Raw genomic sequence first — 13864 nt, forward strand, 5'->3', positions numbered from 1 at the left:
CCCCCCCAGCCTGCTCGCTGGTGGGGTGGGGTGAGAAGCAGAAAAGGCCTTGACTGTGTGTCAGCACTGCTCAGCAGTAACGAAAACATCCCTGGGTTATCAACGCTGTTTCCAGCACAAATGCAAAACACAGCCCCATACTATGAAGAAAATGAACTCTATCCCAGCCAAAACCAGGACATATAGAAATCATAATGTCCAGATTAAAAAATATGGAATACTGAATTTTGTCTAAACATACATTTCGTTTTGTGTTCTTACAGTTTCAATAAAGATGTATGGAACAAGTAGCTGTTAAATGAAATAGCTTCAATAGGTAAAAAGGTATAATTCACTTTTAATAGAATGGTCTGTTCCCTGAAATAGACTGATAGAAACCCTGACACAGGAAATACACTTCTTCCGGATACTGTCTTTTTCCTAGTGCTTAAATGGGGAAAAGGTCTCAAACTATGATGCCTCACTATACACTTAGCTATGTTTACAGTTGTGCACAAGGAAGGCAATAGCTCAGTCAGTTTACAGGATGAAGGATGAATATGACTTCTTCAGCTGCCGCATATAAATACGGCAAAAAAACTATTTTCATCAAACGTTGGCTAAATTCAAGGGTATGTGGCTTTGATTTAGAGGAAAATGCAATCATGCTTGTTGGTTGTGTGGAAACATCACTTTAGGTATCAGTTGTGACAGTTTCATCCATAATTTTTTTTCTTTCACTATTTTCCTTCCATCAGTCCTGGAAGGAGCAAAACTGCTGTTCTGGAGGAGGCATGTTGGTAATGCATTGGAACAGAAAACAGCAGAAGCAAATTTTTGTTTAGCTACTTTTCAGTTTAATTCCATATGGCAGGACAAATGACTAGTAATGGTTTTATGAGAAATAGTTTCTCAGGTTCCAGAATAAACGTGATTTTCTCTGTGGATTATTCTAAAGAAAGAATACTGTCTAGCTTCCCCATTTATGAGAAATGTTCAGATGGGAGGAATTGGCTAATTCTTCCCTTATAGACTCCTAGGTGGTGGCATCTGATTTCCTAATACAGAATATGATGGGTCTGGGTAGGAACGTGCGTATGGGGGGAGGTGAAACAGCCAATACGTTTTGAGGGAAATTACAGTTGGTGAGAACAGTAATAGTGAAATGTTACTGCCCACTTTTTTGCTTACTTCTTTTTTTTGTTTTATGGCTGTAAATAGTAGCTGCAGGGTCTTTCCTTACTGTAGTTTTCGTTGGCTCTGGTTAATCTGTCGCAATGCCACAGACACGCGTGTCATGTTACAATTACAGCATTTGTCAGCCTTCAGCCAAACATGATTTTTCTGCTTAGAGTAATGGTGGTCTCAAGAACCCATCACATCCAGCCCCTTTTCTGATATGCACTTAAGAATATCCAATAGAGGCTATATAGATAGCCTTTTAGTAATTTGCCTCTAACAGTTGAACATTTTTTCCTAATAAGTCATCTGAATCTTTGCTGCAAGCTTAGTTGATTGTGTTCATCTTTTCACTGGTATAAAAATCTTTTGAATATTGAAGGACTTCTGTCATATGTCTCCTTAACCATATTTTTTGCTGAATAAACAAATTCTTTTTTTTTTCCCCTCACATGTCTTCTATTTTTATTTTATATTTTTAAAACTTTAGTATTTTTGTTGGCCTCACTGGAACTGTCCGACCTGTGCAGCTCTTGAGCTGCGGTATCCAAAGTCAGCCAAAATGCTGCAGGGCACTTGAGTTAACAGATTTCAGAATGACATTTCTAATTTTTTCAAGAACATCACACGGTTGTGTTTGGTGATGTGTGATGAAAAATATACTAGAGTTTGCGCAGCAGTAGGATATGAGATGCAATAACTACCTGATTGAGATTGACTACTGTTGGACTGCTTCTAGCCAGTTATTTTCTGCTTTTAAATTAGATTAGACTTCTTTTAAATTAGACTAGACTAAATTAGATTTGACTAAGATCCAACTTCCTGTTTTAAATTCTGATTCTGTCCTCCAAAAATTATTACAGGCATGTACTTCAACTCAGTTTTATGAACTACATAAATCTATCCTTTTTATTTCATCTTCCTACTTTGCAGTTAGTAGTACTGGACCAAGAGCAGAATCTGTGCAATCTCACTTAAAAAGTCATCTAATTACTCTAATGATGATAATCAAGTACTTCAGTGAAGACAAATGCAAGAGCGCCATGAATACGTCAGTTTAGTAAGCAGTAGATCTGAACTGTATTGTATATTTGTCATACTTGCTGCTTTTTATATTTCTTTCAAGAAGCGGTTAATTTTGTATTTTACTATTTTTAATGCTACCCTGTGGGCTATTATTTGTACTTCTTTTTTCTCACATGTTAATAATATACTAGAGAAAAAAAAAAAGATGAGGGAAGAAGTAGGATTTCTTTGGAATGGAAAATAAGGACTGTACAAAGAGAGGAAATAAAGTCAAGGGGTGGTCGTTGCAGTGATACTGGAAGAGGAGGGCAGCAGCAATAGTACTGTCTGGATGGGGAGTGTAAGTCAAGATACAAGTATGTGACAAGTAGAGAAGAATGAAGAGAAGTTGATACTGAGGAAGGCAGGGAAGAAAGGGTTTTTGAGAGAGAAGGTGATGAGGAAATTGGTAGGGCTGCCCTACAGATTAAGTGAGGGCTGATGAGGAGGGAAGAGTTACTGTGGAGCGATATGGCATGAGAGGAGTTTTGGAAGAGGAGAAGATTTAGTAAGAGCATAAGAATAGGAAGCATGGAGGAGTTCAAAGGGTGGATGGAAAGGGTATCGGTCATAAGGTGGGCTTACCAGCATTGCTTCCACTTGTTCCCTGCCTGCTCCGTCTCATTAGAGCTGCACGTCTTGTGCAACTACTTTAATAACCTTTTTGAACATACTGATGGTTCAGAATGATGAAATTTCTAACTGGAGGGGTGGATTCAGTTGACATTAAAAATATAAATATAAATAAAAAGAAACCACCACCACAGCAAGTAAGCTAGAAAGTGATATATGTTGTTCCAATACTGTTTTGATCCTCAGTTCATATTATCATTGTTTTCTGTGGTAACAGCTGTCGTCTTTAGGCCCTGAAATTTTTTTCTTCTGTCTCATCCAGGAGACATTTATAAACATCTGCTTTCTACTAAAAGCTTTTAAATACCAGAAATGATCATGTTCTTGAACCAAAGTAGTTCAGTCTAAGTCTCAGGTTTGTTCTACAAGACCAGAAAGATCATTGACCATCACAACATTTTGTTAAATACTTCAGATTAGAGCATTCTTTCATTTTGATAGGAATGAGATTGAGTCCATTCTATAGGTTAGGAAGGCATTACAGCTTTAAGCAGTAAGAAGTAACTGTAAGAGGAAACTGAATGCAATTAACACTCCACCAAAGTAGTTTTCCTACAGTTGAATATATAATCAGTCAAAAAAAATCTCCTGGGCTCAGTATCCCAACAAAGACTGAACAGTATAGAAAAAGTTAATTCTGTTGTACTTGCTAGTATTTGTAGGAAATAGAAAATGTTGGAGAAGCATTTGGATCCGTCTTTCCCACATACTTGTTGCTTCAGAACTTCTGATTCACTACTTTACACGTACTTCTTCTGTGTTACACAAAAGAGCTATGCAAAAGAACAGATATATTCATTGAGTTAATTAATTTGTGATGGAATTTTACTAGAAAGGTTCCTGGAAACCAAAAACGTGAATTTCAATAAGAGGCAATAAAGCAAAAATACTTCAGTGAATTTTAAGTCATGATTTCAAGACAGTCGTAATACTTCATTAAGTCCATCTCTTTGCAATTTTGGCAAAGATTAATTCCTTGTAAGTATATTCCACTTAAGAACATGTCATAGCTATCATAGTGGAAGGCGAATCTTTTATTATAAAATATATCTTCATTAATGTAAGAGAAAGGCAGGAAAACTGATTTGCTCTCTAAACACTTCTGTGTATAAAAGATTAAAAAACAGATTAGGAGCTCTACTGGAAGCAACATCAATTTACTCTGGGATCTGGTTAGTTTGCTTGACGTCGTTTTTCATTAGCTTTCATTCTACTGCTATGTTATAATAATGTATAAAATCAATGGTCATTTCAGGTTAACGATGAATACGAACACTTTTTTGAAACACTTGCGATTGCATGTAAGGATAAACTGCATACATACGCTTACAACTTTGTTTTCTTGTGTCTGTGCAATTCTGTCTTTTCAGTCTAGGATATTTGGGACTTTGACCGTTATAGAAAATGGTGAAAGCTTTTCATTCTAATTGACACCACTCCCTGTTTAAGTTTTCCAGGTGATTTTACACTGGTAAATTTATGTTCTGTTGTTTGAAACTACACTCACTGTAGTATGATCCTGAATTTCACTTCTTGCTTTTCTTCAACAAAAGTGAAAGCGGTCTCACATTTGCCTCATGAGATGCTACAGAAACATTTTTTTTTTTTCATTGTTCTTGTTTCACTGTATTTTATCCCATTGCCATTCTGTGAGGACGATGGCACCCTTCCCGTTAAAAGAAGACTAAAATATCAAACGAAAAGCATTACGCTAATCTTAAACAAATATTTCCTTTAAAGGAAACTGTATTATGGCAAACAGTAGAGTTACAGTTAGGGACAGTTGCTACATTGTGTGGAATCTATTTTGAGGTGGTTTTATATTGAACCATGCCATGGGCAATACAGAGTAAAAGACAGCCTGTAGTGAATTTGGCACTGATGTGTATTAAAGAACCAAGGAGATTAGAGTTGATTATTTCACATGTTCACTCGCTTACTTCACCCCCCCAAAGTCATAATCAGTCTCAATTTACTATTGGGAAGATTGCTGCTAAACTGGGAAGGTTGGGCAGAAAGTAGTGTCAGTTCATGCAACAGTTTGCAGTTACCAGTCTCGGGCGTAACCAGCCAGTCCCTGGGCATCCACGAGCATTGCTGTCAATGGATCCACACGTTTCCTGGATCTTCCTTCCCATTCCAGCCTGATTTTCTCTACCTAAATAGTTTCTATGCAGAAACACAGTGCAAGATCAGCTTCCTAACCTGTGGTTCCACCTGTTAGAATCATAGAGTAGAATCATGGAATCATTTAGGTTGGAAAAGACCTTTAAGATCGAGTCCAACCGTAAACCTAACACTGCCAAGTCCACCACTAAACCATGTCCCTAAGCGCCACATCTACATGTCTTTTAAATGCCTCCAGGGATGGTGACTCATCAGAGACGTTGTCTCTTTATTAATTGGAGAATAAAGTATATGCCACTTGTGTTCAGTCCAGGTGTTATCAAAATTTACAGCTAGCCCCTAGTGGTTGTAGCTAGCAAGTCACAAGTTTATGCTTGAGAACTGAAGAATAGTTTGGGACAGGAGCACACACTCATGCACACCTGTTAAGTGGTAGCATTCACAATCTTGGCTATTTTTCACCTATTAAAATCCCTGGCTTGGGTGATTCTAATTTAATATCTGCATGTTTTTTAAAGATCATAACCCCTTTCTCAATTAAGAGACTGTCTTGCACCTCTAAACGTTGATGGTCAGCACAAAAGTGGAATTTTTTTTTCCCCTTTTGAGGAGTGAAAGAAATTATCTGAAGCCTGGTTTGATAAAACTGAAATCATGTAAGAAATTTCATCTGCTGTAGTTATTTTGTCTAAAAGCTGATCATTTATCTGACGTAATCTGGGAATGTATTGTGTATACTTCCTAGAAGGATTTTTGTTTCTCAAAGCCATGCTAATAGAAAGTCATATATTGAAACATTGCTCCTATGGAAGGCTGTTGGAGTAGAAGATAAAGGAAGAAAGATGAAGAAAAGCAGAAATTAAAAACAAAAATTAAAACATTATAGAATAATTTGATATATTTAACAGATTATGAGGACGTGTCCTGCCTGTATGCAGTTCTGTTCAGCACAGAAATAATTAGGATTGATGTTGTTTGGAAAATTAGACTGTCAACACTGATGCGGATTATGCTTCAGAGTATAAGTACAAGTTGGTTTCTTTCTGTTCACCTAAGAGGAAAGTACTACTAATAGAAAAGCATAATTAAAAAAATATCTCTGTGTAATGTTACTGAAGTTTGCTTCCAGTCTGATTTCCTGTGTTTATTGTCTCTTTTCTCCAAGGGAGATGCATTAGCAAAGCGTGGCTATGTGATGGCGATATTGATTGTGAGGATCAGTCTGATGAGGATAATTGCGAGGGCTATATGTGTGGACCACCAAAATACCCTTGTGCTAATGATACCTCCATCTGCCTACAGCCTGAGAAGCTCTGCAATGGGAGAAGAGATTGTCCTGATGGATCTGATGAAGGCGATCTTTGTGGTACTTTTTAGACACATTTTCCTGATTATTCTTGATATTGTCTGTCACAATACTTACTGTTGAAAAAGCAGTTCTCATGTTAATCTTACTGAAATTTTATCAGTGGCCTATGTGAGGATTTTTATGTAATCTAAATCATACTGGTTTTGTGCTTCAAGTATTAGTTTTCTTCCAATAAGAGAAAACATAGTTCCTTAGGCAAGTCTTTCATTTCCTAACCCCTTAAAATACTTTTGGAGGTAAACAATTTAAAAGGCTCTGGTATATATGAAAGGATTTAAGCTAATTTGCAGTTCTCTCAAACTGTAGAAGCTTGAGTTGATAGAATCCTATCAGTAGCTGTGTAGGAGTTCATAAAGAAATGCATTGGGATGACTAGGAGGAGTTAACATGTCTCCCTGATGGTGGTGTTGGAAAGGGTTTCATGGCATGTCAGACAATGTGGGTTATCTCAGCAAAATTGTATTCAGTAAGAAAAGCACAAAAATAATTTGATAAATCTGACAGAAGTATAACAAATAACCTAATTGAATTATTATAAAATATATGCAAAGATAAAATGAATAGATTTTAAAAGAATCTGTAGCAGTGGTATTGTACTATAGCAATGGTTTAGAGATAAGAAGTGAAACATGGTTTGTAGGAAAAAATTAGGTAATTTTATAATTCTTTTTTATTATATCAACAATTTGCCTCTCCCCACTGACCTTGCTTTGCAAAAAATGTTTTACAGTCATCTCCAGTGTTTTGTTACAATGCATTTGGAGATGTTTACAAGCATTTTCACCCTCTAGGATCTATCTCTACTAGGAGAGCCTGCACTGGGCTGTGCTGAGTCACCTGAATTGCTTAGCGTAGGAGGCAGAGTTCACTGGCCGGGGAACAGCTGCCACGGGATATGGCAGAGAGATCTTTACGCTGTCCTGCTCTGTTGGTCTGCAGACTGGACTGTGAGAGGATATCTTAAATTCAGTGTTCCTCTGGAATATGTTAAGATTACGTTGTAGACCTAAATCCTCTGAGAGCTACATATGAATCCCACGCTGTCTAGACTCCAGGTGAAAAAAATTATAGCCTAAAGTCATTTAGATATTTTCTATGCTATTTCTGTGTTTGGACAATTATCTTCCTACTAGTAGTAGCCCATTATGACACCTATATCCTGTTGGATACTGTGTAGGGCCAAGCTTGGTTTTTAACAGTTGTTACAACTTTTAGACGGTGTGTTATTAGTCAACAAGTATTTCAGCAGTTGTTAATTACTTAGTTTTAAAACATACCTAAGCATAAACTGAAGGACAAATATGGGATGAGGAGCAACACATTTGCATGTTAAAGGAGCTTGATCCTTTTTTGTCATGATAAAAAAGCCCCACAAATCTGAACAAGGACTGTTGCAAGAAGGGCTTTTTTTTTTTTAAGTGGGAAGGAAATAATTCTCCTGTAGAAAACTGTTGTGTTTTACACATCTTATCACAAGTGAGCAAGGCTTTCAGAGACTTGTTAGAATCAAACAAAATAACTAAAAGATGCAAATAGATTAAAAATAAAAGTGAAACCTAGTTTCCAGTGTAACAACGGACCAGTTTGGCCCTCCCGTTGATTCCCTGGATTTCAGTAGTACTGTGAGGTAAGGAGTAGTTCTGTGCTTTTTTCCTTCAGAGGTCACAGAATTTCTCACAGACACAATTATCCTGCTTTTAATTCAGATGCTTTCAAGGTTTCACAAATCACCTTCAATCCATTTAGCAGAGCTTTACAAATAATCAGTTATCTGCAGAATATAGTGTGAGAGCACTGACACAGAGAATGCAGAAGTAGTATTCTCTAGTAGCTGTTATTGGAAAAGGAGGAGAAAGAAATCCTGATTTTTAAATCTTATTTATACGTGTTTCTTTGACAAGTTGCTTGGGATATAGATACATAGGACTAAGAGTTGGAGCCTTCTCCCCGCAAGCTCAAGTGGCTGGAGGCAAGGAAAGTATTTGGGAAAGTATGCTTATTTCTTTGTACGTCAGCTTTTGGTCACCATTGAAGGCGGTTGACCCATAATGGTCTTTGGACTGACTCTGTATGGACACTCTTTAATTCTTAAGTGAATGAAATAATATGCATGAAGGTTTGTAAAAATGTATATACGTTGTACATCTGCCATTCTAAAATCCTGAAAGATTGCCGTAAAGCTGCCATGCTGAATACTTGCAAATTAGATAATTTTAAAAATAAATATAGAAAGCTGTTTAACAAATGTAAAATCCAGTTTGCGCTTCTTAGGGGCCTTTTCTGTGTTTTAGTTGACCTGGTGACTTTAAGAATATTCAGTATAACTGACAGCCCTTGTGGTCCTTAATATTTTTTTTTTTTCCATGTTATTTCAGATGAATGTTCACTTAACAATGGTGGATGTAGCCATCAATGTTCCGTGGTTCCTGGAGGAAGAATTGTATGTTCCTGCCCTGCAGGATTCAGTCTTAGTATAGACAACAAAACTTGTGAGATTATGGATTACTGTACCAAGCACCTTAAGTGTAGTCAAGTATGTGAACAGCATAAAAATACTGTCAAGTGCTCATGTTATGAAGGCTGGAAGCTCAGTAAGGATGGAGAAAATTGCGTTAGTACTGGTAAGTTGAAATTCCGTGTATTTTCAATATTCCAGTCGTTAATAGCTGTTATGTCCATTTAGTGAGAGGTTATTTCCTTTTTTTAAATAAGAAATACAGGCTTGGATTATCCAAATGTGGGGCTGATAGCAATCTGAAGAACTCATTAAAGCTGTCCCTTTTCTTTAATGCAGGATGAAGGGGTATCGCAATATTAGTTCATTGCTTATAAGACCTTCTAAGAGTGTTAATACCAAATAATTTCTAAGTAATTTGAAGTTTTACACAGTTTTTCATGTATATTGAATATGCAGGGGATATATATATGTAAGTGTGTGTGTATATATATAGAATATGGGGGATTTACTATGTATTTTGAAAAAATGGATCAATCTATGACATCATGATATTGATCAGTATTAGTTGAAGGTTCAGAAGTTTAATTTTGAACGTGCACGCACACACACATAGTCAATTATCTGCTGCCTGTTAGCGTTCACACTTTAAGCTATTTTTTCACCTACAACATTCTGGTTCTTGCTTTTTGACATCAGTAAGCCCGTTCAGCTCACTAATCAAGAAGGAAACCACCCTAAGCCAAAACGGGAGAGGGGAATGCATTCCCCTCATTGTTCACTATTGACATGTACTGAAGCATGATTTAGAAACTATGTTAGGGGTGTCTTTTTCAAGTGCAGTGTGAGTATGTGTGTGAAATACAAACACGTATGTGCAATATAAACTGTCATCACATCTTTACCCCCCTGTAGGGAGTTTAAAATAGCATTGATTGTCTAGATTTTCAAAATTTCAGTTTAGGATTCTTTGATACTTTTATTCCTTATTATCTTTATTCTTTGATAGTACCTTACCATTTCTGAGTAGAAATATCTCCCAAACCGTCTATCATTTATTTGGGTATTTCATAATTCAATAGATATCATGATTAAGATATTCCTGATTTATTCCAGATACTCAGCATTTCCTCAGATGAATCACATGAAAAAATTGTGAATCAGTGAGCTAGAAATAAAAGCCCAAGTTTCCAATTGCTAGTCACCTGAAATAATTTAGTAGCTAGCAGCCAACTTAATGGTCCATATTTCAGAAAAGGCAAATTCTAATCCTTCTGCTTTGACAATGTTTGAGCTAATTAACAAAACATTTTAGAACCTTGTTACAGTAGTAACGAAGCCCATAATTTACTTATGGCCAAAATATCTATTGCATGTGATAAAAATAATGTTTCTCTTTGCCAAAACAAATTAAAATTTAGTTTTATGTCATGGATGTTCTCGTAAATTACACGTCTTGCCTTTGAGCTATTTTTTAAATTCATTAAGAATGTGGTTTACATTCATCAGGCCAGAATAACTGTTATTACAATTTCCAGAATTATCTCCAAATTAAATCTTTGTGTCTCCATAATTGTTACTATCATACGTAAATGGGACTCCAGTATGAGATCAGGAACATATGTTGTTCAGATGTTACTGAGCTATGCTGATAGACTCTCAAATCATGCTTCACTGGCATATTACTGTGGCTCTGTATATGTGAACTTTATTGCTGTTAAAATTCTTATTTTATGACACTGCTTTAGTCTTAGTCTCGTTGACTTTTAATCAATCAGATTTGTTTTATTATGGACATTTCCAATAATTCAAAAAGTGCATTCTTACTGGATTACAGAAATGAAAGGATTAAAAGCGTTTAAGACAGTAACTTGGTGGAGGAAAGCTTGAAACAAACTTTAAATTAAAGCAAATAGAAATGACCAGTATTTGGAAGGTAAGGGAAAAAACCGCAAAGTGAAATACACTCACTTGTGCTGAAAAGAAAAGTGAGACCATGGTTTTGCAGTTTTTCTTAAGCCCATGAGATATTTCTGCTTAATGTTTACTGATGTTGGTGAGAATCTGAAGTTACAAATTGCTTTTTCACAGATTTTCTCAAAGAATGTAATATTAAATATATGATCTGAGACCGGTGATGTCAGCTGGTATAAAGAAAAATGATACCTTTCTTTACAAACCGTAAAGATACTATCCTAATGTCATCAAAGCTGCAATAAAATTATTCCATGTTAAATATGACATATGCTTTTATAGTCACTAATAATCTTGGCTCCTTTCAGTTTATTTCATTTGAAAGGCATGATAAATACTCTGAAGGACAGATCCTCTGATACTGTAGTTGTTGACTGTGTGAAGAGCATTTTAGTAAAGTGAGCACAATTTTGGTCTCATTTGTGAATCTGTTAGCCTCAAAATGTCCATACCATTTATGTCTCTGTGCATGAGATCTTAAATGAACATAAAATAAATTTTAAAAGGTTTCATATAGTACTATTACAAGTAGAGTTCAGTGATCTTGCGAAGATAAACAGTCCCCCAAATGCCAAACTACTTCTTCAATAATACCAGTTGGTATAAAGTAATTCTTAGAATACCCATAGTAACTTCAAATGCCTTTAACCGGGAGTAAATGTGTATTATATTAAAGCAGTAACTAATAATCCTTTTTCCAGGAGAAAAAAATTACTCAGAGGAAAATTATTACCTTGCCCTCAGCTGCATTTTTTTGCTATCTAAAATAGCACTTTCCTATATACAGTCAAACATTTCACTAGCACACAGCAATAACATGTAAAGTTAGTATGCGGCATTTCACTTTTTCAAAATATTGTAAAAACGTTTACTTGAGTGTCCATCAGAAATCTAATGGGAATATGAATGCTGAAAATGCAGTAATGTATATGATGATTTTTTTTTAACGGCATATCAGAATCAAATAGTGTTTGTCAGAGGAATCTAATGAGTTACCAGAGAAATATAATGAGTTACGGAATAATAATTATATAGAAATAAATTGCTTGAATAAAGCAGTTCTTTTTAGTTTCTCTTTCAATGTCTTTCTCTTAGTTTCCCCTGTTTTTCCTTATTTCTGCTTATGTTCTCTTCATTTTTGAGGATTTTAAGTGTTGTGTTTTTTCTCCTTCTGTTGTGTTTTTTCTCCTTCAGAGTTTCTTCACTTTCCATATCTCTTGTTTTCATCTAGTTTGCTTTTTGCTGTTCTGGCATGTGTACTGTTACATTACTGACTTCCCAAAGACTAAATGTTTTATTCACGTTTGAATTTGTATTGATTGAACTAAAAGTATGCTACAGAGCTCCATTATTCAGATAGAAAGTCAATATAAATTACATGTTTTTGTACTTTTCTTCCTAGTTTCTCTTGGAACACATTACAAAATAAGTTGTGCTGATATATTGCATTTGCGCTTTTATAGATGATAATAAGCATACAGAAAAAAACCTGTTCTTGAAAGATATTTAAATTTCATGTTTATGTTCAGCCTTTCAGAATTTGGCGTAATAAAAGTTAGATGAACTCAGAAACACTTAGCATATTATAGATGTAGTTAAAAAATGACTGTCAACCTTTTCGAAGCTGTGGGTGCTCTGTTATATTACTAGATATATATATATATTTGGAAAAGAGGGTGATGTGTCTGTACGTTTGATCTGTTTTAGCTGGGTTTAAATTCAATTTTGTTATAATTTCCAGAGAGCTTTCAATACTGAAATGGTGGGGGCGCGGCAGGAAGGATGGTCCAACCCTCTCTGAGCAATGTCAAAGTTTTTTTTCGGACTCTTTACAAAGAAATCATTTTCCTTTGAGGTATATTTCATAAAAGCACAGTGTAGGTTGCTCGCTGTGCTACTGTTGTTACAGTAAGCTTCAGTTAGCATTTTTTCCAAGAAAGAATTTTAAATTAAAACCACTGGAAAAGGTGAAGCATTATTCTTTCTATACAGCCTTTTCTGAGTGTGTTGTTTAGGCAGTTTTCTTCTATCAGAATTTTTTCTTACAACTGTTAATGCAGTTCATGCTTTATGTTTGTATCATATATTTTATACACTTACCTATATGATAAAAAAGCTTGGTGCAGTCATGAAATCAGAAGGTACAGAAATGTATGATTTTCCTCTAATAAATTATCAATTACTTTTCTTTAAAAACAGCTTTAAAGAATGGAATCAATAATCATTACATTGAATTGAGTTAAGGTGAGATTTTATGAAAATACTCTTAAGCAATTGGTAAAATAAAAAGTACTTGCTCTCAATTTCCAGAAGAGGAATCAAGTGGGAAAACAACATCAAATTTTTGTTTTATACAGTGATGGAAGCATAACCTTAAATAAAATTGATTCTATCCAGGCTGAAAATTCTAATTCACTATAATATAGCTCATTTTATACAGTCATTGAATGATAAGGTTGGAAGGAAGATCAAAGGCTATCTAATACTGCTGCTGTTTATCTGCTTTCAAAGACCTTCAAGACACCTTCAGTGGTGAACTCCAAGTTTCCCAGGGGTGAGATGTTTCAGAGCCTCACTCTCCTTAAGATTTTTTTTTCCTAGTCTTTCTGAGTCTTCCTGCTCCAGTTTAAGCCTTTAATCCTTGGCCTACTTGTTATTTATACAGCAAAACCAAGATTTTTCCCATTTTCAATTCATCAGCCTTTTATGTCTTTGGAGAATTTTATGTGCTTCCACTCATCATCTTATTCCATTGGTTTTTAAATTAAGCAATTCCAGTTTGTTCATGCTTTCCTTGCAGGCCATACTTTCTAGACCTTTTACAACACTTGCTGATTTCCTCTTGCATTCCTGTAGTTGATTCACATTCTTTAAGAGCCGTGCTCAGAACAGGGTACAGTATTGTAGACTGTCTTCACCAAAGCTTAGGAGGAGGAAGTGGCAGGGTCATGTCATATTTATTTCAAGTACAAACCTTGAGTTGACCTTATTTACAGTGCCATGCCACTGTTGGTCTAATTTTCTAGATTCTTTCCTACAGATCTGGTATGGGGGGGGGGGGGGGGGGGGGGGGGGGGGGGGGG

At 35.7% G+C, this 13864-nt stretch overlaps 1 protein-coding gene across 1 annotated transcript in view; it reads left to right on the forward strand.

Annotated features, from left to right (window-relative positions):
* The window catches only part of LRP1B (LDL receptor related protein 1B), a 676318-nt gene that overhangs the window by 404388 nt on the left and 258066 nt on the right, over window positions 1-13864 (forward strand). The window contains exons 24-25 of the mRNA XM_019472156.1: window positions 6149-6349; window positions 8728-8973. Of these exons, the coding sequence (XP_019327701.1) occupies window positions 6149-6349; window positions 8728-8973 (447 nt within the window). The remainder of the gene's footprint in view (window positions 1-6148; window positions 6350-8727; window positions 8974-13864) is intronic.

Source organism: Aptenodytes forsteri, unplaced genomic scaffold (assembly GCF_000699145.1).
Source record: "Aptenodytes forsteri isolate BGI_AS27 unplaced genomic scaffold, ASM69914v1 Scaffold11, whole genome shotgun sequence".
Classification (NCBI taxonomy): Eukaryota; Metazoa; Chordata; class Aves; order Sphenisciformes; family Spheniscidae; genus Aptenodytes; species Aptenodytes forsteri.